Source organism: Balaenoptera physalus, assembly GCF_965194825.1.
Source record: "Balaenoptera physalus genome assembly, chromosome: 1".
In the NCBI taxonomy this organism is placed as follows: domain Eukaryota; kingdom Metazoa; phylum Chordata; class Mammalia; order Artiodactyla; family Balaenopteridae; genus Balaenoptera; species Balaenoptera physalus.
In genome coordinates this window covers 186,060,178-186,084,449 of record NC_138882.1, presented here as the reverse complement: position 1 = coordinate 186,084,449, position 24,272 = coordinate 186,060,178, and the positions used below count along the sequence as shown (strand labels likewise).

Below are 24,272 nucleotides of genomic sequence, written 5' to 3'. Positions count from 1 at the left end.
AGCTCCATGACATTGAATTTGGCAAAGATTTCTTGGATATGACACCAAAAGCACAGGCAACAAAAGCAAAAATAGATAAATTGCAGTACACCAAAATTAAAAACTTTTGTGCATCAAAGGACACAATCCACATTTTCAAAAGGCAACCCGAGAATGGGAAAAAATATTTGCAAATCATATATCTGATAAGGGGTTTATATCTAGAATGTATTAAAAAACTCTTACAATTCAACAACAAAAAAAAACCATGATTGAAAAATGAGCAACGAACTTGAATAGATATATAAATGGCCAATAAGCACATGAAAAGATGCTCAACATCAACAGTCATTAAGAAAATCCAAATCAAAACCGCAATGAGATACCACCTCCCACCCATTAGGATGGCTACTAACAAAGAGACAGAAAATAATGTATTGTTGAGGGTGTGGAGAAACTGGAACCCTTCTGCACTATTGATGGGAATGTAAAATGGTATAGCCACTATGGAAAACAGTATAGCAGTTTCTCAAAAAATTAAAAATAGAATTACCAAATGATTCAGCAATCACACTTCTGGGTATACATCCAAAAGAATCGAAAGCAGGATCTTAGAGAGATATTTGTACACCTATGTTCATAGCAACGTTCCGTTAAAAGGTAGAAGCAACTCAAGCATTTATTGACAGATGAATGGATAAACAAAATGTGGCCTAAACATACACTGGAATATTATTTGGCCTTAAAAAGGAAGGAAATTCTCTCACTTGCTACAATGTGGGTGAACCTTGAGGACATTATGCTAAGTGAAATAAGCCAGTCACAAAAAGACAAAGACTGTGTGATCCCACTTATATGAGGTCCCTAGAGTAGCCAAATTCATAGAAACAGAAAGTAGAATGCTGGTTGCCAGGGACTGGGGTTTGGGGGAGGAATGGGGAGTTATATTTTAATCAGTTCAGAGTTTTAGTTTCATGAGATGAAAAGAGTTCTGGAGATGGATGGTGGCAATGGATGCACAACAATGTGAATGTACTTAATACCACTGAACTGTACACTTAAAAATGGTTTAGATGGTAAATTTTGTTATGTATGCTTTACCACAATTTTTTTTAAACGCTGTTTATAATCTTACATAAAAGATTAATTTATTCCCTGCTAAAATATTTGTTTGCTCTTAAGTAACTACAGCCATTTTATTTCACCAGGGTGTAAAAACAACAGTTATACATAGAGTACACAAACAGATATGCAGTGTATCTATGACATTAAAATTTCATGGTAAGGGAGGGTCATTAGGAAAAAAAATGTCTAAAAGGGTTTCTGGGTTGGGGGAGGTAAGGAAAAACACGTTGAGAAATACTCCTTTTCCTCAATGAGTTCCTGCTCCATACTCCAACTGAGCAGACACATGTCTAATGGTGAGACTGGAAAATGCAGAATAATCTACAGTAGCGTTTCTCAACATTTTGACATTTTGGGCCAAAATGGTTCTTTGTCATGGAGGGGGCTGTCCTGTGTATGGTAGAATGTTTAGCAGCCCATCTGGCCTCTACCACTAGAGGCCACTAGCATCTCCAGTCCAGCTATGACAACCCAATTTGTCTCTAGACATTGTGAAGCATCCATGTGGGGGCAAAACCACTGCTTCACAATTAGTTAAAGTTAATCATAACTTGGACAATGGGTAGGTTTTGAGTAGGGGCTCAGGAGTCTCAGCCCTGGCAGGTATTGGCAGGTGCTGTCTTGGCTGCGTCATGTGTAAGGCTGCCTTATATTAAATGGTGATCTCTGTGACAAAGGAATGCCATGCCTTCTGAACCTGTTTGGGAAGCTTTGGAAAGGTATCATTATTTCTGTTGTTAGCCAAAGAATCTGGTGATGACAACAAAGTTTAAATGTTTGGGAGACGTGGAGGAGGCAAACAGTCAAATTAAACTGGAAGAGAAGCGAATTCACAGCGCAGGCCTAGAGTTCTTGCTAATATGTTCTTGCTAATAAGTTCTTGCTAATAGGGCTAATATGTTTCTATTTCACAGGTCACATTTAAGTTACAAAACAGTGCACAGGTGTTTATCAATCTGCAATTGTCTACCACTGTTCGGATAATGCAGGCATGTACAACCCTGTTTTCACTCTAAGGGGCGTAGAATATGTTTGGGACTTAAAATATATATATGCAGTCCCACCACAATGGGACAGAGTATTTGATTAATTGCTGATGGTTATTACGCAGGGATTCACATAAAGATGAAGCCATCATTGTGGGCTCGACTCCTGTACTGGGTTGAACAGTGTCCCCCCAAAATTCTTGTCCACCCAGAACCTCAGAATGTGACCTTATTTTAGAGACTCCTGGAGGAACCAACTCTGCTAACACTTTGATTTCAGATTTCTAGCCTCCAGAATGATGAGAGAATAAATTTCTGTTGTCTTAAACCACCCAGTTTGTGGTACTTTGCTGACACAGCCCTAGGAATCTAATATAAGTCCTAAGGGAAGATTTCATCAAAATGCTGAGGAGAGAAGGGGTGATGTGTGAATTCTAGACGAAAATCAAGGTGAAGAAAAACAGGGAGCAAAGCGTTGCCAGAACATAGGTGTGGGCGGTGAGAAGCAGGGACTCATGTCGATGATGAATGAGCTCTGTCTGGGTAGGTAGGATGGGCGGTTCTGTCCATAGATGCCCTGGGAAGAGACACACAGGAGCTTCCAATCTGGGGAAATAAATGCAGGCTGAGGCTTTACCACCTCAGTGCTGTCTGCATATTTCTCTACCTGATTTATGTTCTATTCCTTCTCATGCTGCTTGCTATTTCCTGCTGAAAAATATTTTCACTTTATGTCTTTGTTGCCAACCTATATGTTTTATTCATGCTCTCATGGTGGTGTATCAGTGAATTAATTCTGCCTTCAAGGAAGATGAAGCCTTTAATAAACTTCCCTTTGTATTCTCTAGAACAAAACTACACTGGCCTTTGAGCTTGTTACACTCGTGGTTCTGAAATAGGAGTGAATGCTGCTACCTAGGGACATCTGTGCGGGAAATTCCGAACTTTTTAACAGATTTATTAATGTGTTTAGTTCTAAATATGTGGTATAAGAGGTGTGATGATAAATCTTGATACAGTGCTCTGAATTTTTTTTTTAGAGTATGGATTACAGTTATTTTAGGGGTCATGAATTTGAATTGGTTAGAAATGTTAGCATCTTGGAGTCGGTTCTTTCTTTTCTTTTCCTTCTTTCTACATGATTCTTTATTTGTTGCTGTTCCAATCCAGCAAAGGTTACTAGACAAACCACTACTGTACAAAATACTATTCATTCACTTTTGTCCACCCCTCCCCAACATCCCTCCCTTCTAAAAAGATGATTTGATATGAGCATATATTACGAAATGACCACTACAGTAAGTCTAGTTAACATCTGTCACCATACATAGCTACAGAAAGTTTTTTCTTGTGATGAGAACTTTTAAGATCTACTCTCTTAGCACCTTTTAAATATGCACTACGGGATTATAACTATAGTTGCTGTGCTGGACATTCCATCCCCATGACTTATTTTATAACTGGGAGTTTGTACCTTTGAGTCCCTTCACCCATTTTGCCCACCCCTCACCTCTGTTCTCTGTATCTATAAGCATGTTTTATTTGTTGTTGTTGTTTTCTTTTTTTACATTCCACATATAAATGAGATCATACGGTATTTGTCTTTCTCTCTCTGACTTACTTCACTTAACTGAATGCCCTCAAGGCCCATCCATGCTGTCATAAATGGCAAGATTTCATTCTTTTTTATGGCTGAGTAGTATTCCACTGTGTGTATATATAAAAATATAAAAATATATATATACACACACACAATGTATATGTATATGTAGGTACATATATATATACACTGCATCTTCTGTATCCATTCGTCTACTGATGGGCACTTGGGTTGCTTTCTTATCTTGGCTATTGTAAATAATGCTGCAATGAACATGGGGGTGAATATATCTTTTTGAGTTAGTGTTTTCATTTTCTCAGATAAATATCCAGAAGTGGAATTGCTGGATCATGTGGTCGTTCTATTTTTAATTTTTCTGAGAAACCTCCATGTGGTTCTCCGTAGTGGCTGCACCAATTTACATTCCCACCAACCGTGCACAAGAGCTCCCTTTCCTCCACATCCTTGCCAACACTTGTTATTTCTTGTCTTTTTGATAGTAGCCATTCTAACAGGTATGAGGTGATGTCTCACTGTGGTTTTGATTTGCGTTTACCTTATGATTAATGATGTTGAGCATCTTTTCGTGTGCCTGTTGGCCATCTGTATGTCTTTAGAAAAATGTCTATTCAGATCCTCTGCCCATTTTTTAATAAGATTTTTTTTTTGCTATTGAGTTATATGAGTTCTTTATATATTTACTCTTTATCAGATGTATTTTCTCCCATTCAGTAGGTTGCCTTGAAGTAATACTGGAAAAAAAAAAAGGTGTGGGGAGCAAACCCTCACGGAACACACGCGGAGCATAAGGATGTCATTCTAGTCCTACACTGTGCCCTGCTGTGCTTTTGTGAGCAAGTCCAGTCTGCTCCACTAGACCCTAAGTTCTTGGGATGCAGGGTGGCGTTTTCGTCCTTCTGTGTTCTCCCTAGTGCCTAGAGAGTGTAGTGCTAAGAGCACCTTGATGCCTGGGAAGCAGCTTGGCCAGTAGACAGATCGTGGACTTTGACCCTGGACGAGTCCTTGAACCCTGCCTCTCCACCAGCTGTGCCCCCCCCCCCCCCAGTCTGCGCTTCAGTGTCTTCACCTGTAAAACAGCAGCCACTGTTGTCATTGTCATGAGCATTACGTGAGAATGTAGTATAAAGCACCCGCACAGACTGGCACTCAATACAGGTTCCCTCCTTTCCCCTTCTTACCTTTAAACCTCACCACTGCTAAGATTCGTCTAGACATTTGGAGGCTGCAGTTTTTGCACTGAAACTATGCAGCCAAAAGAGTCCATCATGCAATAAGTTGTATCTTTAGTCCCCAGAGTTTCTATCTTTGAACTTCATTCATTTGTCTTTAATCTGAACCCAGAATCCAAGTTTTGAATCTTCTGGTTGCTGGTGTGTTTGCTCAGATGCCATTCCTTGCTTGGGTAAAGGACTTGACAGAGGGATGGTGAGTGGGGAAGGTGAGGTGGAGACACTGTAAGAAGAGACTCTGGATCTCATTCAAAACAACTTTCATTCAGGAGGAAAGGGGGCTCAGTATTTTTTAAAAAGTAAGTGATGTATTATTTGAACAAGATATGAGTTCATCTGATGCAGTTGCTCTTAGACACTTAATCCCTTTCCCCCTGATGTTCTTGCTTGACAGTCCAGGGAGAGTATTTAGAATGGTCTCTTTACGCAGATATTAAAAAAAAATACTTCCCAATTCCTACCCCAGTTATCTTGGTTGAGGAATAACTAGTTGAGAGCGTGTAGTAGCAGACTTGCCTGTAGCAGTTCTCAAGCTTTTTCTTGTTGGGGGGGTGTGGCGTGGGGAGTAGAGTTTACTTGTTAAGCCCGCAGCTAACCAGGGAGCTAAATTGTCTAGGTTCAAAACCTGGTTCTGCTGCTAACTTAGCTATCCTGGCCTCCATTTCCTCATCTGTAAAGTGAGGATAGTTCTTATCACATAGTCTTTGGTCCACACATACTTGCTCAAATCCAGCCACATCAGAAGAGGGAGGGAGAAGACTTTTTTCCCACTAAAAATACCTATGTAGCGTTTGTTACATGCCAGACACTGTTCTGGGTACCGGGATGACGAATGGTGATGATTGTCCGCGTAATGGTACGTCATGCCAAGGTACAAAACTGGCCGGGACCTGTGCTAGACGTATCTGTGTAAAGTGGAGTTTCATCCCCGTTGTAGCTCCAGACAAAGAGTGCACTTTATATTTCCATCCCCCTAATACAGAAATGGCCCATGAGATGTGATGAAATGTCTCAAAATCCTTCCCTCATCCTTTAGCAATATCTTTCACCTTTTCAAAGAGACAAAAGAGTAATATTTAGCATATCAGATAATAAACATTCATGAAATCACATTGTATTATCAATAGTTCGTATCTTTTTTGGATTAAGTTGACAATATATATATAATTATTTATCCTGAGCAGTGGCACAAGTTGAAAAATAGAAAATGTTCAAGAAACATATGCAGATGAAAAATAAACGATGGCTGATGAAGGGGGGAATTTAGGAGAGCTGAAGATATACTCAGTGTAGCAGGCTAAATAATTGCCCCTAAAGATATGTTCACGTCCTAGTCCCCTATGGAAAGAGGTTTTTGCAGATGTGATTAAGTGAAGGATCTTGAGATGAGGGGATGATCTTGGATTACCTGGGTGGGTCCCAGATGCAATTACATGTTTCCCTAGAAGAGGAGGGTAGAGGGAACTCCAACCACACACAGAGGAGAAGGTGATGTGAAGATGGAGCAGAGTTAAAGATGCTGGCCTTGAAGACTGATGCAGCCACAAGTCTAGGAACGCTGGCAGCAACAACTAGTAGCTGGACCAGGCAAGTAAAGATTCTCCCCTAGAGCCTCCAGAGGGAGTGTGGTCCTGCTGATGCCTTGATTTTTGGCCCAGTGACACTGATTTCGGACTTTTGGCCTCTAGAACTGTGAGAGAATATATTGAGTTGGCCAAAAAGTTCATTCGGGTTTTTCCGTAAGATGCTATGGAAAAACCCGAACGATCCTTTTGGCCGACCCAATATTTCTGGTGTTTTAAGCCACCCAGTTTGCGGTAATTTGCTGCAAGAGCTACAGAAAACTAAAACACCCAGTCATTTTAGATTAATGACAGGGAGGACAACCACTGACTACTCTGTCAACCATCTCTTGGCATGATGCTATGTAGTACATGTTCTGGTTCACTGTGTCACTTTTAGCTTAATGTTCCTTTATTTTCCTTTGCATTCTATTGAATGCCACGTGGCATATAGCTTTTTTAAAAAGGTTTTTGATTTGTACATTGGTGTTTTGACTGTGGATGGAACGGTTGAGTCTCCCTCACTTTCTTTTTTTTTTTTTTTTCAGATACTCCAAGTAATTTCGATGCATGGATCACGTTGGGAGGCACTGATTTAGGTAAGGGATGGAAAAGTCTGATGTCTGCTCTGATCACAGCAGAGTACACACTTAGTGACATGCATGCAAGTATCTCTTAAATCTAGGGTCTCTTTCCCTTGAATATCAGTGGAAGAAATAAGTAAACGCTTGAGGTCTGATTTTATTTTTTTCTAAGGCTCTGCGCTGACCCTGTCACTTTTTAAGACCTTGATAAAAATTTATCTGATGAGATTATCTTCATTTGTTCACTATACCTGACTAGGTCGTTAGCACCATCCCTTCACAGTAAGATGATAATACGTCTTGACTCACCATGTTTTCTTAAAATTAAACCCTAGTTACATAAACGGATTTGTGTGCTCCTTCAAAAGTTTCCAAAGAGTAACTGCGCTTTAGTGTGTCTCCTCCTTACGGTGGGGCCTTTCCACGGAGTCTAATGTCACCCATTTCATTTAGATTCTTCCTGCTTTCATTCTCAAGGCTTTATCTTGAAGCGGTCATGGCTTTAAATACCATCCATACGCGACAGACCCCCAACTTTCTATTTCATCTCCAGCCTGCACCTCTCTCCCCCACTTCAGACTCCTTGCCGACTGCCTGCTAGATGTCTGATACACATCGCTCCTTGGATGTCGAGACAGACATCTCCAACTCAACCCCGTTCATCTCCATGAGAGCAGTCATTCGTTGTCACCCAGGCTGTCTATTGGCTTCCTCGTTTGTAAATCATAAGTTCCGCAAGGACAAGGCCAATGTCATGTTTTGTGCTGTAGCCCCAGCACGTAGCACAGTGCTAGACACATGGCGGGCAGGCAAGAAACACTTGTTTGTAATGAATGAGCAAATAAACCCAGCTGCATCCACCCTCTTGGAGTTGGATCTTTTTGGGGGGAGGCTAGACTGGTCCTTTAGGGAAGAGCGAAAAATGGGGTCTGTGTTTACTCATTTGACAGGGATGTCGTGATGAACCCATTTTCCTTCGCCCTCCGCCTTTTATTAAAGGCTGTGGGGTCTTGCAGTAACTTTCGATCGCGCAGACTCCCAAGCCTTTGGCGCGGGCAGACTGGTGGTGGCGAGCCCCGGCGCTGACCGCTGGGGTCCGCGGGGTCCCCGTGAGGATGGCGCGCGTCGCGGTCCGTGCGGCCCAGGTCGTCGAGCCCGCGAGAACAGAGGTCGGGGCCCCGGGGCAAACACGCCTCTGAACCACGGCGGCCCGGGTACGGGCCCTCGAGGTGTGTGCGGCCCGGGTCTGGGCCCTCCGGCAGCGGCGCGTTGGGGTCTGCTCAGCCGGGGGTCGCGGCCCTAGACTACCGCGCGGGTAGAGCGGGTCCCCGAGGCCGTGCGGCCGGCGCCAACCGACGTCACTTCCGACCGGAGCCAAGATGGCGGCGGCACGGCCGCGGGCTCCTGGGCCGGCGGAGGGGCGGCGGCGGCTCGGGCGGCGGCTCTCGGTGCTGTGAGGCGCGGGGCGCGGCGGGCGCAGGTAAGAGGCGGCCGGGGCGGGTGGCTTCCGGGACGGCGGCGGGCTCGGCGCCGGGACTCCCGTTCCTGCCCGCGAGGAGCGAGGCGGCAGGGGCCACACGCCGGGGACCCGGGCGGGCCAGCGGGCGCGCCCCTTCCGAGGTTCCGAGGTTCCGGTGTCCCGCGCCCGCGGGGGCCCCGGAACGAGGCGCGTCCCGCCGGCAGCCCGGTGGCGGTCCGGGGTCAGTCCGTCCCGCGACGAGCACCCCGGCCCGGCCTTGGGGCCCGGCGCCGGGAAGTAGTGGGGTCCGCTTTGTCGCTGTTGGTTTGCCGCGCGCCCCGCGGGGAGGACGCGTGTGGGCTGCGGGGCGGTGGCGCCGGGCGGGCGGCTGCGACTCCAGCGGGACCCCGGGCGCCCGCGGGTCCCAGGGCCGTTCCAATTTCAAGTCGTCTTGCTTCTCTTTTTTGTGTTGCAGCCGAACGTGTCTCTCACACTTGCGTTCTGAATTTGTTTTGTGTCTCGCGTCTTTGTGTTTCCTCAATCCACAAAGTGTGGTTTAAGCCTGGGAGTGTTCTCCCTCGGTAATCCCATCGTAGACCCACCGGTGTTTTTAACAGACGTGCAGTTCTCTCTTACTCATTTTGTTACCAAAGATACCCACGAACCTGTTTTTTGATGGTGGCAAGTGAGACACGAAGTAGACCAAACAGGTCAGCGTCTTTCGCACACCTCCGTGGTTGCTCCCGACCCACACGTGAACCGCTGAACCGGGAATAACCCCACATCGACCCGGGAAGCCCACGTTCCCTCAACTACGCAGCTGTAATTTCCCCAGAGAGGACACGCATGCTGGCCCCTCATCTTCCGTTCAGCGTTGCGTTGGGGTTTTGGTTTTATTTCGGAGGTGGAACGCCCTTTGGTGAATCCCAGTTAAGTCTTTAAATCCCTCTAATCAAGACACTAAAATGGTCCTACCCAGAAGGCGATTAAAATGTTTCTTAAAGTTTTTGTTTACTACAGAAAAGCAACCACCGTGTTTAACAAACGGAACCTCTCAGTGATTCCCTTAAGATGCCAGACTTCGTCTCCGTTTGATCAGTTGTGTGCAAGTATTGGGGAAATGTAGGCCTTTAAACGTTGGTTGTTTTTGTTTTTGTTTTTTTAACATGTTATGAAATGTGCTGTACAAATATTGAGGAGGGGGAACTGAGAGACATATCGTATGTTCCTTTTTAGTAGGGTCTTGCCTTTGAGATGGCATGCAGCTGCCCCTTCATTCTCCAGAAGCTAACTTACACTCATTTGCCCACATTCTTTTACATGTAGAATCTCAGTGTAGCCTTGAGAGGACCTTTAAAGATCGTCCGACTCCCTCATTTCAAGCGATGGAAACTGAGATTGAAATTCATAGTGGGACTAACATTTGTTCACAGCTTCTGGTATTCCAGGGCTCTTTTTACACATCTTTTTTGGTTTGGTTTAAATAAGTTAATACATTTGAAGTGGTTAGAAAAGTGCCAGGCATGTAATCATAACGCTCAATAGAGGTTCGCTTTTGTTGATTCTGAAGGTGATTTCTTTCATTGAAAAGTTGGCACATTCACATTGGTTTTTTCTCATTTTGTGGCCAGTTCCTGAAACAATTCGGTATAAATTTGTAATAATGTATTGATATTCGTTTTGTAAGTACAAAATGTAACAAAAGATTCTCACTGTAGTACAATTTGAGAATGGAGAAAAACACAAAGAAGGAATAGAAATCAGCCATTCCCTTCCCACTCCTCACATTTTGGCAGACGTCCTCCCCCCTCCCTGTCTCTCTTGGTGTGCATGAGTGTATTTCTTTCCTTGTATATATTTATTCACTTCTATATATTTACGTTTTCTACAGTATTGATATCATATATACTCTTTGTCTTCCCTTATGATATTGTGAGCATATATCCAAGCCACTGAATCTTCTTCAATGTGATTTTTAATGGCCATGTCATATATGCACTGGCCATAATTTATTTATCAATTCTGTATTGATCAGTAAGGTTTCTATAGCCTGAGATTTTCTTTTCGTTAAGATTTGTTTAAAAGGTTTTTCTATTGTGAATTTTAAAGTTCTGTCATCTTTTAAGATACGTGAGAATGTAAATTCTGTTTTTTAGCCTCTAAACACGCATTCTTCCTGCCAATGCAGTTTTAAGAAATAGCACTCCATTTCAGCTCCCTTTTATTCTCCTCCTTCAGCCGGGTCTGTGCAGTTACATCTGCACGAATATTCTTTTGATGATTATTTTACGTTAGATGTTTATTTATTCATGGGACTGTTTCTTTAAGCTGCCCATCTCTTTTCAAGTTCCAGATCTGATTTACAAACCTTTTGAGTCCTGTTAAATCATAGACTTTCCGGGATGGAAAGCACCTTGGGTTATTTACTATTTTCATGTCTTCTGACTTGCTTTTCATGCTATTTTTAATCCCCGTGCAGAAGAAAAAAAGCCTGTGGGCTGCACTAGAAAACTCCACAGTGGGGACTGAAAAGGGAGTAGGTGGACAGCAGGGGAAAATTGTCAAGCTTGTGTGGCAATGTGTAGATCCAGGGAGTTTCCAAATGATGGGGATGTTGCCCGACAGAGACTGCTGCTGACGCTGCTGACGTGTGTCCGGGGCTGTGCCCTCTGCCTGGAGCGCCTCAGTTACGCTCTGCTCCTCCCAGCACTTGGTGAGAGGTCTGGGGTCCTGTTCCGGCTCTTTACTTTTGAAGTTAGTTGCTTATAGTTAGAGCCGATGAAATCATCTGAAGGCAGTAGTTAGGTTCCACTAAAGCGGGGTTTCTTGGCCTCAACATGGTTGGCTTTGGGGTTGGGTAATTTGTGTGGGCTGACCTGTACCTTGTAGGATGTTTGGCAGCACCCCTAACCTCTACCCCCCCAGATGCCAATGGCACCTCTACCAGGTGTGACAGTCGACAGAGTCTCCAGGCATTACCAGATGTCCGTCCCTTGGGGGGGCAAAATCGCCCCAGTTCACAGCCACTGCATTAAAGGAAGGTCCATCAGACTGGGTGGTTAAATCATTGAAGCGGTTTATGGGATCTCTGTAGTCACAGAACTGGAAGAATATACTATTCAACGCATGGTTAACCTCAAGTCCCCACTGAAGCCAGGGAATGAACCTACTGTGGAAGTTCTTTCCTGAGTTTGGTTTTATGACTTTGTTGAACGGTCACTTTCAGAAATTTTGCTTTGGCGTCCCTTTCGTGGCAAGAGGTAAAGCAACGTGAGGTAACCTGGAAACTACGGAGGAGTTTTCATGACATAGGATCAGTGTTCCCAGTATGTAGGTTAAATTATTAGGAATTTTAAATAAATTTGCATAGAGTTGATACCTGGTGAATAATTTAAGCTTGTGGTCTGTTATACTGAATAACACGGAAACAATGGTCTTTTCTCCTAGAAAATGAGACTTAGTGAAGCAGCCCCTTAAAAACTGATGATAGAAGTCTAGTTTTTCTAGAATCTTTTTTTTTTTTAAACCACCAGTTCAGGGTTATGCACTGAAAGTGATAAATTTGTCCTGAAGAAATAAAGTTTACTTTTGAAGTGCTTACTAACTTTATTACTTTATAATTTAGAGATAGGTTATTGATCTTTATGGCAAACATGCAACTTCCCCTGGGGAAAAAAAGTATAAGTTGTCAAATCTTTATTTGAATTATTTAAAAGAACAGATAGTATAGACTGAAATTTTATCATGGCATAAGTAATATTTAATCAGTAGTAATAGTAATAATAATAATAATGAGTAATTTAGAACTTAACAGATAAATAGAGCAGAAAGAAGAGACGTGCTCTTGGACCACATTTGGTAATGGGGTGGTTTTCTGAATTACAGAATATCTGAATGTACAGAATCACATTCATGCACTGGGATGAATGCATGTGTCATTTAAATATTCTTTCTTAAAGAGAATGCCTTTCATTCCCCACCCTGGCTTCCCTGAAGCATGTATTAGAGTTATTGTATGTAATAAATCTGGTTCATTTGGAGTGAATTATACTTATAATATTTTTCTCAGTACTATATAATATTTATTCTTAGGGTCTTGGTTCACGTCATCTACTCTGTTTTCATTTATTAGTCCTTTGGAACATGCAATAAAGGAGGTTTCACTGAATACTTATATATTTGCCAGCCATTTTGGTGAAAAACGTATTTTGTAGCTCTTGCAATAAATCATATGATAGGCTTTGCTTTGGAAGAGCTAAATTACTTCTTGGCACAGTTTGCCTGAAATGTGGAAAGCTAAGCGCAACTGTTAGTTTGATTACGGTGGACAGCCTGTCTGGAAATTGGCGAAACTTACAGATTTTACATGTGCGTATGAGTAGTTCCACTAAGACTTCATTAAACTCTGGTGGGAAAATTCTGTGGCATTTTCAAATAATTTAAATGATGCCATCAATGTTTGAAAAGAATTGTGAGAATCACCAAACCCTTATATACCAGTATGAATTCTGCACATTTCATAAGACCTTATTAAGGCAGTGTAAATTAGGCATAAATTGGAGTATCAGTATAAAAACGAGATTCTAAATGTTTCCCATTCCGTGAGTCTTATTTTAGGGACTTTGCCGTAATTCTGAAAGGCCTAATTTTGAAGTACATCTAAAAGTAGGAATTTGAAAAAGAAGGACTCTTGGGATGAATTTAGATTCTTCATTGTGAAGGTCTGTTACCTCTGTTAGAGGTTATTGAGCAGGTCAGGTCACTTGTTTTGGGAGATAAATATTGTATCAGTGCAATTCCCTGGTAATTTATTTGAGCGCTACCTCGATATACAGGGTAAACCGTCTCACAGATCAAGCGCAGGGACTTCGTTGTTTCTGGCAGTGGTAGGGGTATGACAGTCATCCTCTCTCTCTTCTTCCTGTTTGAAAAGTGTGGACAGTGATTACGTCTGTCCTTTCCTGGGATGTTTTAAGAAGAATAGGTGAATATGTGAGCAATTTGAGATACTTTAGGTTTTTCAGAAACATTAATAGCATTTTTCTTAGATACCTGTTTAATGTAATAGGTATTGAGGGATAACATGGCACAGTTATTTTCAAGAGAAACATTTCCAAGCTACCTCTGAGTCCTAAAGGTTTTTGGCCTATCCCACCCTCCCCCTGCTGAACATGGTGGAGGGGGTGACTTTTTTTCCTAGTTTTTCCCACGCCTTGCACCAAGCCCAGTCCTTCAACTTCTACTCTTCTCTCTGGCTATTTTTTCTCTTGGCGATTTCCTCTGTCCCTAGGCACCCCCTTGTGGCTGAAGACTTCTCAATCTCTGTCCCCCACCTTGAAGGCAGTCTGTGATGGGACTTTTTTCCCCTGTTTGATGGATGCAGCTTCCCCTGAATGTCTGGCCTCTCCTCGGAGTCTCTAAAATGGAGCTCACCACCTTCCACTTAAATACCATCCCTACTGCTGGCTGCCCTGTCTTTAAAATATACACATTCTTCTTTTCAGTCACATTCCAGATTTTGAACTCATCTTCACCATCTCTTTTTACCTCCTGTTCAGTTAGAAAACACATTCTGTTCATTCTTCCTCTGCAGGGCTAGTCATATTTTTTGTTTCTTTTCAGCTATCATCTGTGTTTCAAACCTTTATCGCTCATCATCCAGATTCTTAACCGGCTTGCCTGGCCCCAGTCTTTCTGGCTGCCCTTTCGTCTCCTGCCTCCTCACTCTTTCCTATCAATTTAACCTTCCTAAACTGTTAGGCATTGCTTTGTTTGTGGCCCTTCTCAGTCAGAAACTCCTCTGGGGCACGTTGCCCACCCCAGGTAGCCGAAGCTGCCTTGCTGATGGGCAGTTCTGAAAGCAGGCTCTTTCCCTGGCCGCCTGCCTGCGTACGTTCACTGGCTCTGCTTTTAAGTAATCCCTCTTCCGTCTTTCTCTGAAGACCCTCAGGGCCTGTGGAGTGGGTCAGGAGGGAGGCTGGTGGATAATAACTCCTCCCTCACTACCTGGGGAACGTTACCCACAGGCCAAGTTTACTTTTAACCTGGCACTTAAACGCCCCTGGAACTATCCCATGTAGCCTGTCACTGCTCTGCACACACCCTCACTTGAGTGGCACTGGCTGGCTTACTATAGTGGATGGCACCGAGGGCTTGTCTCTCATCCTCTGTATCGTACATGCGGGGCGGGCATTCCTCTTTACCTTGAAAAGAGAACCACGAATAATTTATTCTGAGGAAGCATCCTTCCCTTTAAACAATAAAAATTCATGTGTGTGCAGAGCTTCTTAAACTGTAGAGCAGTACACAGACATTGCTCTGCAAACAGTAGGTGTTGCTGTTATTTTAGAATGCTCTTGAGAACAGGAATAGTTACATATTTAGAGGATAGGCTCCAAACCTCAGTTTTATTTAAAGTAGAAGAGTCACTCCCTACCAAAATAATAATAAACTCTTGGGAAAAGACCCCTAGAATCTTGTGGTGATTGTGAGCCCGGCATCTTAGTGAAATATAGTTTAAGTTGTCACTTTATCTGGTGTAACTTGTGATTTTGCTCTATGTTATTCACTTACGAATTTCGGAAGCCTCCTTGTCATTTATGTGTAGTTTGTGGAGGGTGAGTTTTCCTATGTATTTTATCGTGTAGGAAAAACCAAAAGAGCTCCGAGCAGCCACTTGTAAGGTGACTGTATTAATGCTCAGAAAGTGAGAAAGTGCATACTTGAGAGCCGGGACAAGAGCCTCACGTTACTGAAGCCTTCCCTTTTAAAGGAGATTCAGAAGTATTTTGGGGGTTCTTGAAAATCTATCAGTTTTAAATGTTTAATCACATAAGTACCATCTGCTTTGGCAACTCCAGTAGAAGAAAAATAACTCAAAGGGGTCAGTTGAGAACTCATTTTATTTTGGGAATTGTGAAGTGAACTATCATGGGGCATCTTGCTTTTAGAAAATTTGTGTTTGATTTGGAAGCTTGGCATTTGAGTGTTAGGAAAGAATCGACTCAATTTTCCTTTTATAATAATTTAAAGTTTTTACACATCTAACATAGGGAAAATGTTAGAAAAGTATCATTTCATAGGAACTTCTTTGAGTTTAATGCTGTTTTGTAGATTATACAGTCAACAGTTGGTTCAGCTGTCCTTTTCTGGGGAGAGATGGGAGTTGTGATAATGATCTTGAATCTGTGCAGTTCTCATCAGACAGCAGGGACTGGCTGGAAAGATGGAAAAATGGAAAGCATTTGTGGAATTATTGTAGAAACCCTAAACAAAACCTGAAATTTTTGATGTAATAAATTAAACGTTCAGTGTAATATAATGACATAGATGTATACATTTAGTCAAAAGAATGGGGAGAGCGTGTAATTGTAGCCATCCATAAGATCACCAGGTAAATGATAAGTAACCAGCAATTGCTATACATTTATTGCTAAGCTAGCTCTTTGTTAGTGGATGCTTGGAGCAGTGTTTTTTGAAAAATGTCCTTTTAATTTTTTTTTTTTTCAAGTGAAGGAGAGATATTCTAGGGGAAGAAAAAAACCCTAAAGTGCCATAATCTAAATTTGGATTTACAGTACTCTCCTAGTTTATCTGCTGGTCTCTTATTTAACATTCTACTGTGGTGTTGTTTAACTTAGATGTTTCAAACAAAAATTCTAATCAACCTTGTCTCACTGGAGCTCTGTGGCTCTGAAGCCATTCAAAACAGCGGACCTTCTGGTTTTCCCCTCAGTTCTGTGGAAACTGTGTTGTCAATATCGAATTCTCTCACCTGGAGTAAATTCTCTAAACTCTGCTTCCTTATTTAGGTTGGTGTCAGGACACTGCTCTATGAATTTGGGGAATCAGGCTCTGGGATATTTGTCTGTGGTATTCTGGGCCTCATTGAGGAAACCAGTTTATTGAATGGAGAAATCACTGGTTTATTTGTGAGCATCCTGTTGTCTTTGTATCTCTTAATATACACTTTAGGTGGGGAAATTCCTCTGTGTGATATGCTTTGTTATACCATTGCCTTTTGCCTTGGGTGGAAATCATTCTAGAGGGTAAGAAACACGAGCCGTTTAAAGCAGTAAGAGTTCATATTCTCTGATTTACCAAAGAATGACCAAATCTTTGCCGTATTCTCAGTCTCTTTACACACACACACACACACACACACACACACACACAGACTCCTTATGCTGAAAAAGATAAACATACCAGTTTTGATTTTTTCCACTTTAGCTTATTTAATTTGGTGATATAGTCTGCTTTTTAAAAGGAAAGTTGGGGGTATATTTTTCAGTGTGAAACTGGATGTTCTGGATGATTATTCTTGTGAAATTTATATATTATTTCAGAAAAGGAAAATGAATGATTTTTTCACTTAGCAAATTCCTAGGCAGATTCAGTATTTATGAATTATGTGCTTTTGCTTAATCCAACGAATAGATGCTAAAAGTTTTCATATTGATAGCTAGAGTTTATAGATTGTAACTTGGTGATTCCATTCTTCTGGTAGGAATTATGAATGGTAGTTTTTTATAGTGAGTACATCAGCTGTGTTTGTTAATAAAAACTGCGTTTGAGAAGTTGGCGTAATTTAGATATTTTGATTATTTTTCTAGAAGTTTCTGGATTGCAAGAATCTTTTGGTTGAGAAAGCTGAGATCAGCATTAAACACTGTAAATCTACCAGTGTTAAGCACTGTAAATCTACTCTGCAAAAAGCTTAATCATCTCTGTGTTTACTACAATGATATTCATTTACCATGAGAGATCTACTTTATGTAGTGATTAGTTTTAGAATAATTTTTCTTCTGTAGGTCATAAACTTTCCAAGACTCCTTTTACAAAGTGATATTTTTAAAACTTTTTTTTGGCATCTAGTTCATTTTTCAGTGTATTTATGATTTAAAAAATTTTGATACAGTCATGCTAGTTCTCTTATTTCTGTTTTACTCTTTGTCCGTAAGCTATGTGTTGCTTCCTGAATCTTAAAAGTTAGTTTCTTCCGAGTCTTGATGTTACAATGTGGGATTTTTTTGTAATCTAAGAGTATAATTATAATATTAGTGACCTCTAAGTGAATGTTGCAAATTTGATTATCTTCCAAATAGCCCAAAAGATCTAAACTGATTCAAAAGAATAATTGTAAAGTAATTATCAGTAACTTATAGGTGAATATGCGAATCAAATAATTATTTTCCTAATTCTTTCCCTTTCCTCCCAGACTTAAACTAATCTTAAAGAATCTGCTATTGCTTTTTCTTTAAAGGCTTTTCATATAGTTTTGTAGGCTTCACAAGTCTGCAAAGGACAGGTACGACAGGTTGACGTGTTAGACGTATTGCATTAATGTTAGTTTGTGTCTATCTTTTTTTTAATCTGCCTTATCTCAGAGGATGGGTGATAGAGGTATGGCTGGGGCTGCAGAGCCGGTCTGACCCTGGGACGGCATATTTCTATGGGGTTTCCTGCATATTTCTAGATTTTCTGGTCTCTGGCCTCCATGTCAGATGACAGCAGCTTAACAGTTGCTGAGGTTGTCTTGACTTTCTAAGGGACTGGCATTTGAATAAAGACCCTAATTATTTTATTGTTGCTGTATTCATACTGATCATGTATAATCAAATCATCTTTATGATATTATTAAGCTAAATATTTGTAATGAAGATTTGCCCTAGAAATTGAAAGCAGTATCTTGAAAAGTTAAGTACATGTATATTATTAAAACCTTGGATCTGTAAAATCAAGATCAAGCTCTTAGTTTTGTAAGAGTGTATGCTGTTAGTAAAGTATAGTTGGTGATAGAAATTCACATGCTCTAAATTTGTATATCTGTCTAATATACTTTATCTGAAAAACGTCAACAGGTAGAATAGAAGGGAAATGTAGACATACTAAAGAAGATTTGGTCAGGCATAGAAATCCAAAAAAGAAACTAAGACAGAATCCAGGGTCAGAGAAGTCCTAGGGATTTTAAGATTTTCGTTATTTACCATTGGAAAACTGAAGGCACTTAATTATTAAGCATTTTTTAAAGTTTGATAGAATTATTAAGTTTCGGTGATAGGTGTGGAAAGATTTCTCTCTGCTTCTACACTGATAGGATTGATACTTCAAGTTCTCAGATTTGCTAAAACTCAGACCTTGAGATATCTGAGTTAGATAACGGGGTACATAAATCAATGCTATTGAAGTCAACACTGAATATGAAAGGTACGTAGAATTGCCACGCACTTCCACAGGGGTTTTGCAATCCTGGAGGAATCTTAAGGAAGTTATTCCAATGACAGTGTTTAGAATCTATAGTTGCTCTAAAATATATTATCATATTGTAGCTAGTACATGATTACTACAGTTCAGAGGTTCTCCACTGGGAGGGTATCTGGGGATGTGTGTAGGTATTTTTGGTTGTCAAAATGCTCGGAGGGACTGCTGGCATTGATTACGCAGGGCAGTGCTGAGTGGCCTTAATGGAAGGGACGGTCCTGCACAAGAGCGCTCCAGCTCAAAATGCAGTGGTCCTCTGTTGAGAGAGACTGCTAAAATCTCAGTTCTTTTCTTGTAACATCCCTTGTTTTTAGTATAGTTTAATATATCTAATTTAAAATATCATTTGAGAAGTCAGTGTCAGATTTGCATTGTTTTTGATTATTGTAAAATATTTCAGATATATAATTTGACAGTGTTGTGAGTCAAGAGGGAGAAAGAAAAAAAAAATGAGGGTCTGGTTTTTAGCAATTAGGATTAGAAGTGATGGAGAGGAGGCTCTAAGCATACAGGCTCATTGTGAACCCTTAAAGAAAGAGGTGTTAAGATCCTCTAGTCTGGAAAGAAATGATGGGTGCATTCCTATTTGGACAGAGAGGGAACAGACAGTGTAGAAAGTCAGAGAGAAGATTATTAATATCTGAATTATATTGTAACTTTTTTATTAAGAAAAAGATTCATTGAGATAAATGAAAGACTAAGATGTTTCCACTACTTTAATATTTTAGTTATTCATTTTTAGATGTCACAGTATCTAAGTGGTTTGGTTTGTGCCTGTGAGCCAGCAACTACAAAACGGGAGGAAAAGGAAGGGAAGATGTTTTAAATAAAGAGGGAAAAACAGATGAAAAGCAGATGGAAAGAAGGAGGCAGCATCTCAGAAAATGGCAGCTCCATTCTTCCATGTCCTTAGGATAAAAACCCTGGTGTCATCCTTCACTTCCTTTCTTTTTTTCATACATAGTATCGAATCTGGCAGCAAATCCTGGGGACTCTATTTTAAAAATAGATCCAGGATCCAATGACTTCTCATATCTCCTCTGCTACCTGGCCCAAGGCACTATCATCTCTTGCCTATATTGGGGCATTAGCCTCCTAAGAGGTCTGCTTGCTTCCACCCTACCCCCTTACAGTCTCTTTTTAAATCTAAGTCACACTAGGTCACTTCTGCCACCTTAAGCCTCCCAGTGGCTTTCCATCTCTGGTTGGAAAAGCTATAGCCATTCTGGTGAACAGCGCTTACCTTGCAAAGCCTGTGCTTAAATCTGCCTCCCCTGTTCCCCTCTCCGCCCTGTACCATCACCTCCTGCACTAGGCCTCTCGTCTACTGTGTACAGTCTTACTCCCTTATGATGCTCCTCCCGCATCCCTTCCTGACTCTCAGCTCTTCTCCTTCCAGCTTTTAGCAGGTGTCCCTTCTCAGTGAGGCCTTCTCTGACCATACTGATGGATTCACAGGCAATGAGATAGAGACAGTTTATAACCCCCGTCTCCCTGTCCTTCCTCTCCACGTGCCTCTCCATTTTTCTCTAAAGCACTTTCATTATCTGACTTACTGCACATTTTACTTGCTTATTTGTTTCCTGTGGTCTCCTTCCTGAGAGGGCAGGGATCCGTGTGCTCACTGTTCAAAAGCAGAGCCTGGCACATAGTAGGTACGAGGTGAGGCAAGAGTAAGAAGCTGGTGAAATATGGTTAAGAAGCCATAGCAGACACCAAAATTATGATACTGTGGCGGAGTTACCTTAACTTCCTTGAGTCTGTGTCGTTAGAGACTAACCTTGTGAAAATTGACAGAGCTGATTTATTTGACGGTAGCACAGTGCCTGCCAGTCTTAGAAGAAGCTTCAGAAATGATACCGATGATTCTTGTGAGAAGGAAAAGACAAACCAAAGGAAATGATAAAGCATCTTTCCAAAGATCTTTTTCATTAAAACATTTGCTTTTTACTGCAGGTTTTTTCTCAAAGCGAACTCTTCGTGGCCAACGTTAGTAAATCCACCTCTGAAAGTTTAGTGAGAGGGCAGATGAAACCCCTGCCATTTCATTCACTTCTGGGGCCCTAAGGTGTCACACAGGGTCCTCCTGGTGGAATTGTACGGCTGTCAGTAGGCATTTGGTAGAGGGGGTCGGGCGTGCACGCCTCAGGGGCCACTAATCTCATCGCTGTTTGACAAATACACATTTTAAACTTTATAATGATTTCAAGTCTCATAGAAAAGGATGGATTATATTCAATAAAGGATGTATATACTAAGGAAGGACATGTTAAAAATATGTGAGAAAGATGCTTAATGTTAAAATTTAAAGGAATGGACTTCATGGGTTAACCACCAGTTTTCTGAAATTGTATTCACTGAGTATTTACTTCATAAAAGTTTATATTTGTATAGCGCTGAGCTCTCTAACAAATTCCAAGTTATCAAATACATTCCCTGTGCCAGTTATGAGTAAAAACCAGTTCAGGTGACCAGGCCCTAGCTTAAATCTAGTGCCTTTGTTAAAGGTGATCCAGGTGAGTGTGGTTAAAGAGCTCAAGGAAAAAAACCCAAAACGATCCATATTAATGAAATGGGGTGAAACGTCAAAGCACTATTCTTTAGGATAGTGGGCAGGCTATCTGCCCAGTGGCAGGTATATTCTCGGGCGAATAATGTCCCTGAATTATACTTTCTTTGGTTTATTAGCAGTTAGAACATGAAGTTACAATGTGAGCAGAGTCTTGTGGGTCTAGGAAGGAAACATAAATATAGGTAAATTCGTGAAGAAATAGAATTATGCTTAATGATGTGTATGTATACATGCTGAAAACAAGAATATTACAGTGGAAGTGCTACTCTCATGATTTTCATATATTATGAATGACATCAAATGACTCCTAAGAGAGAACGTTGCAGAAAGGACCATCTTCATAAGTTGTTATCTAGAGACAGGTACGTCATTTGCATTTCCAAGAAATGATTTTGTCTTCTTGTTACTATACTATGAATAAATTGAAGAAAAATTTTAAAGGAATAAGTGTAGGTCTTTCCAAACAGCTTTTATTAAAACATTTGCATTTTACTTCAAAGTTTTCATTCTTTTCCTGAAAGAGAACTCTCCATGGAAATGTTAGTAAATCCACCTTTCTACTTCAGGAACTTGAAAATAGCGGTCTAATTGTGTTTGTATTCAACACAGTATTGATATAAGTAAAAGAAGAACATTTACATTGCATAATAAGTTACTCAGCACTGCTTTGTGTTTCTGTTAACAAAGCTAATTTATTTCTTCTTAGGGATGATTCAGTTCCAAAGCAAAAATTTGATGTCATTCTAATGAGTCTGCTCTCAATTGTAGAGTACAATGAAGCCTCAGTAAAGAATAGTAAGACATCTATTTTATTGTAGATAATAAATCTGCAAAGTAAGTTCTCAGCATATATTGAAGTTGATCTGGCATGGAGTTGCTTTATGAATAGCCCTTTGAGCAAACTCTACAGTTCTGTATGTAGTTTTAAATCACTGTAAATTTGTAGGCAGGTACATATCACAATTGTCTGTTTTTCTTTTTAGGGCTCATGTAATCAAAGAAGTTTCTTTGTTGTGTGTATCTTTTCAGAACACAACAGGAATTGAAAATGAATCAGGTGAGTTTAAAAATAAGAATTTATACAAATACATTACCTAGATGTTAGACCAGTTCTTGATTTTTAAAAGATAATAACACACACCTTCATTCCTCCCAGATTTTCCTTTCTGTTTCTTAATACCATTCATTAGTTCATCATTTTCATAGTGTGTGTTTGTTCGTGGAGTGTGCATTGTTTTGGCGTGATTTGGCGTTTCTGTGGAACCCTGAGTAGAGGACTCATTCTTAGGGACCTTAGTTCAGACTTTCTTTTTTTACCTTCCCTGCCACACTCTAGTGTTATTTTTTTGTGTTTGTTTTGAAGCTTATTAAGCTTTCATTTTTAGTACTTTTTATTTTGTAATAACGCATTGGTTGCACAGGGAAAATTGGAAGTTATTTTTAGAGACCAAAACTGAATGGAAACCTTTAAGCATTCTGTCCTTGAAAAACCCGTTTAGAATAAAAACAAGAGAGCAGATATTGAAATGTAAGATGTATTTCTCCTTACAGGAGGGTGTGGGATTACCTGGAGATTAAACAATTCTGCTATGGGTATTTCTGTAGCCTCAAGGGTGTTCTGATGAGTAGAACCAGTTATGTAGATTTTATATGTTCTAAAGTAGGATTCTTATTTTCTGGTCTTAATATCATTTCACTTGCAGTTATAGAAATGTATGGATATCAGAAACATTCTCTTTTGAAATCTTTATAAAACTTTTTTTTTTAAATATGAAGGACAGAACTTAAAAGTGTGAAGTCTGTAGTTTTTGGTGTTTAGCTTAAAACTATCAGGCTTGAAAACATTTTGTACTCTCAATCAACTGAAACTTCGGACATCTTTTTTACCATTTACAGGTGCGTCTAACTGGAGCGCACAACTCCAGTTTCATTAAGTGACCAGGTTTAATAATTCAGTCCTGTGTTGGGATTGAGAGGCGTGAAGTTTTTGGAATGGATTCTTTTGATTTCTTTTCATTACTTTCTTTATCAAAAATTCGTTGATTTTAATGCGGAGGACTATACGTCATAAAAAATGAATCTGGCAGACACATGGGGCACATGGTTGCTATTAGTTTAAAGCTTGCAGATTTACTGACATGCTTTTGAAGGCAAATTATTTTTGAAATGGTGAGACGGGGGAGGGAGAAGAGAACAGAATGGACTGTTCATCGCCATTGTCCATCAGAGTTACGTGCGGATATATGTCGTAGAGTTCATTTATTTTCCTTTTTTAAGATTGAGTCTTAACGCTGACCTGGTCTCCCCATGGACCTTGCTTTCCTACTGCCCCGGAGCTGTTGATAGAGGAGTCTCGATTCTGGATTGGAACGATGGTGAATGCTTCCAAAGTGGAATCCAAATACTGACATCACTTAGGTTGCATCACTCTTCAACAGCCATTTATTTCAGGTGGCTAACGGTGCTAAGCTAATAGTATTTCATTTCGAATGTGTTCAGACCTGTTTGACACCTCACACTTTCGCTTTAATATTCCATTTATATCAAAAGGACTTGTGTTTGAAGAAAGTCCACATGCCATTCAAAAGAGTCATAGTAATAACCATTTCTTGTTTTGGATCTTTTACAATTTGGTTTTCTTCCTGACAAGTTTTAATATCAGATCTACAGAGGACTGCCTTTGATGCCAAATGCCAAGTATCAGTGGAAAAGTGTCCTCCTATGTTTCTAGTGGCTAGCACATTTCTGATATGGGTGTCATTTAAATGGTCTGGTAGTAGTGAAACTTTTATTTGGATTATAAAAATTGTCCGCTTTTTATGAGTAAAATTTTCAGCATCATTAGTTATATTTTTATTATTTGAGGAGTATTGGTCCCATGATATTGAGGCCTGA

The 24,272-nt window shown here is 40.6% G+C and overlaps 1 protein-coding gene across 6 annotated transcripts in view; it reads left to right on the top strand.

Moving 5' to 3' along the window:
- Positions 1-8,436: 8,436 nt before the first annotated feature.
- The window catches only part of PRDM2 (PR/SET domain 2), a 118,463-nt gene continuing 102,627 nt past the window's right edge, over positions 8,437-24,272 (top strand). For 4 of the 6 annotated variants that reach the window (XR_014251775.1, XM_082417035.1, XM_082417039.1 and 1 more), the window contains exons 1-2: positions 8,437-8,566; positions 22,361-22,434. Coding sequence is in view for 4 of the 6 variants with exons in the window: in XM_082417035.1 (XP_082273161.1) it covers positions 22,426-22,434 (9 nt within the window). In the remaining 2 variants the exon portion in view is untranslated. Of the gene's footprint in view, positions 8,567-9,208; positions 9,475-11,024; positions 21,740-21,768; positions 22,435-24,272 lie in introns of those variants that run through there. The other 2 variants (XM_082417036.1, XM_082417037.1) reach the window with 2 other exon arrangements.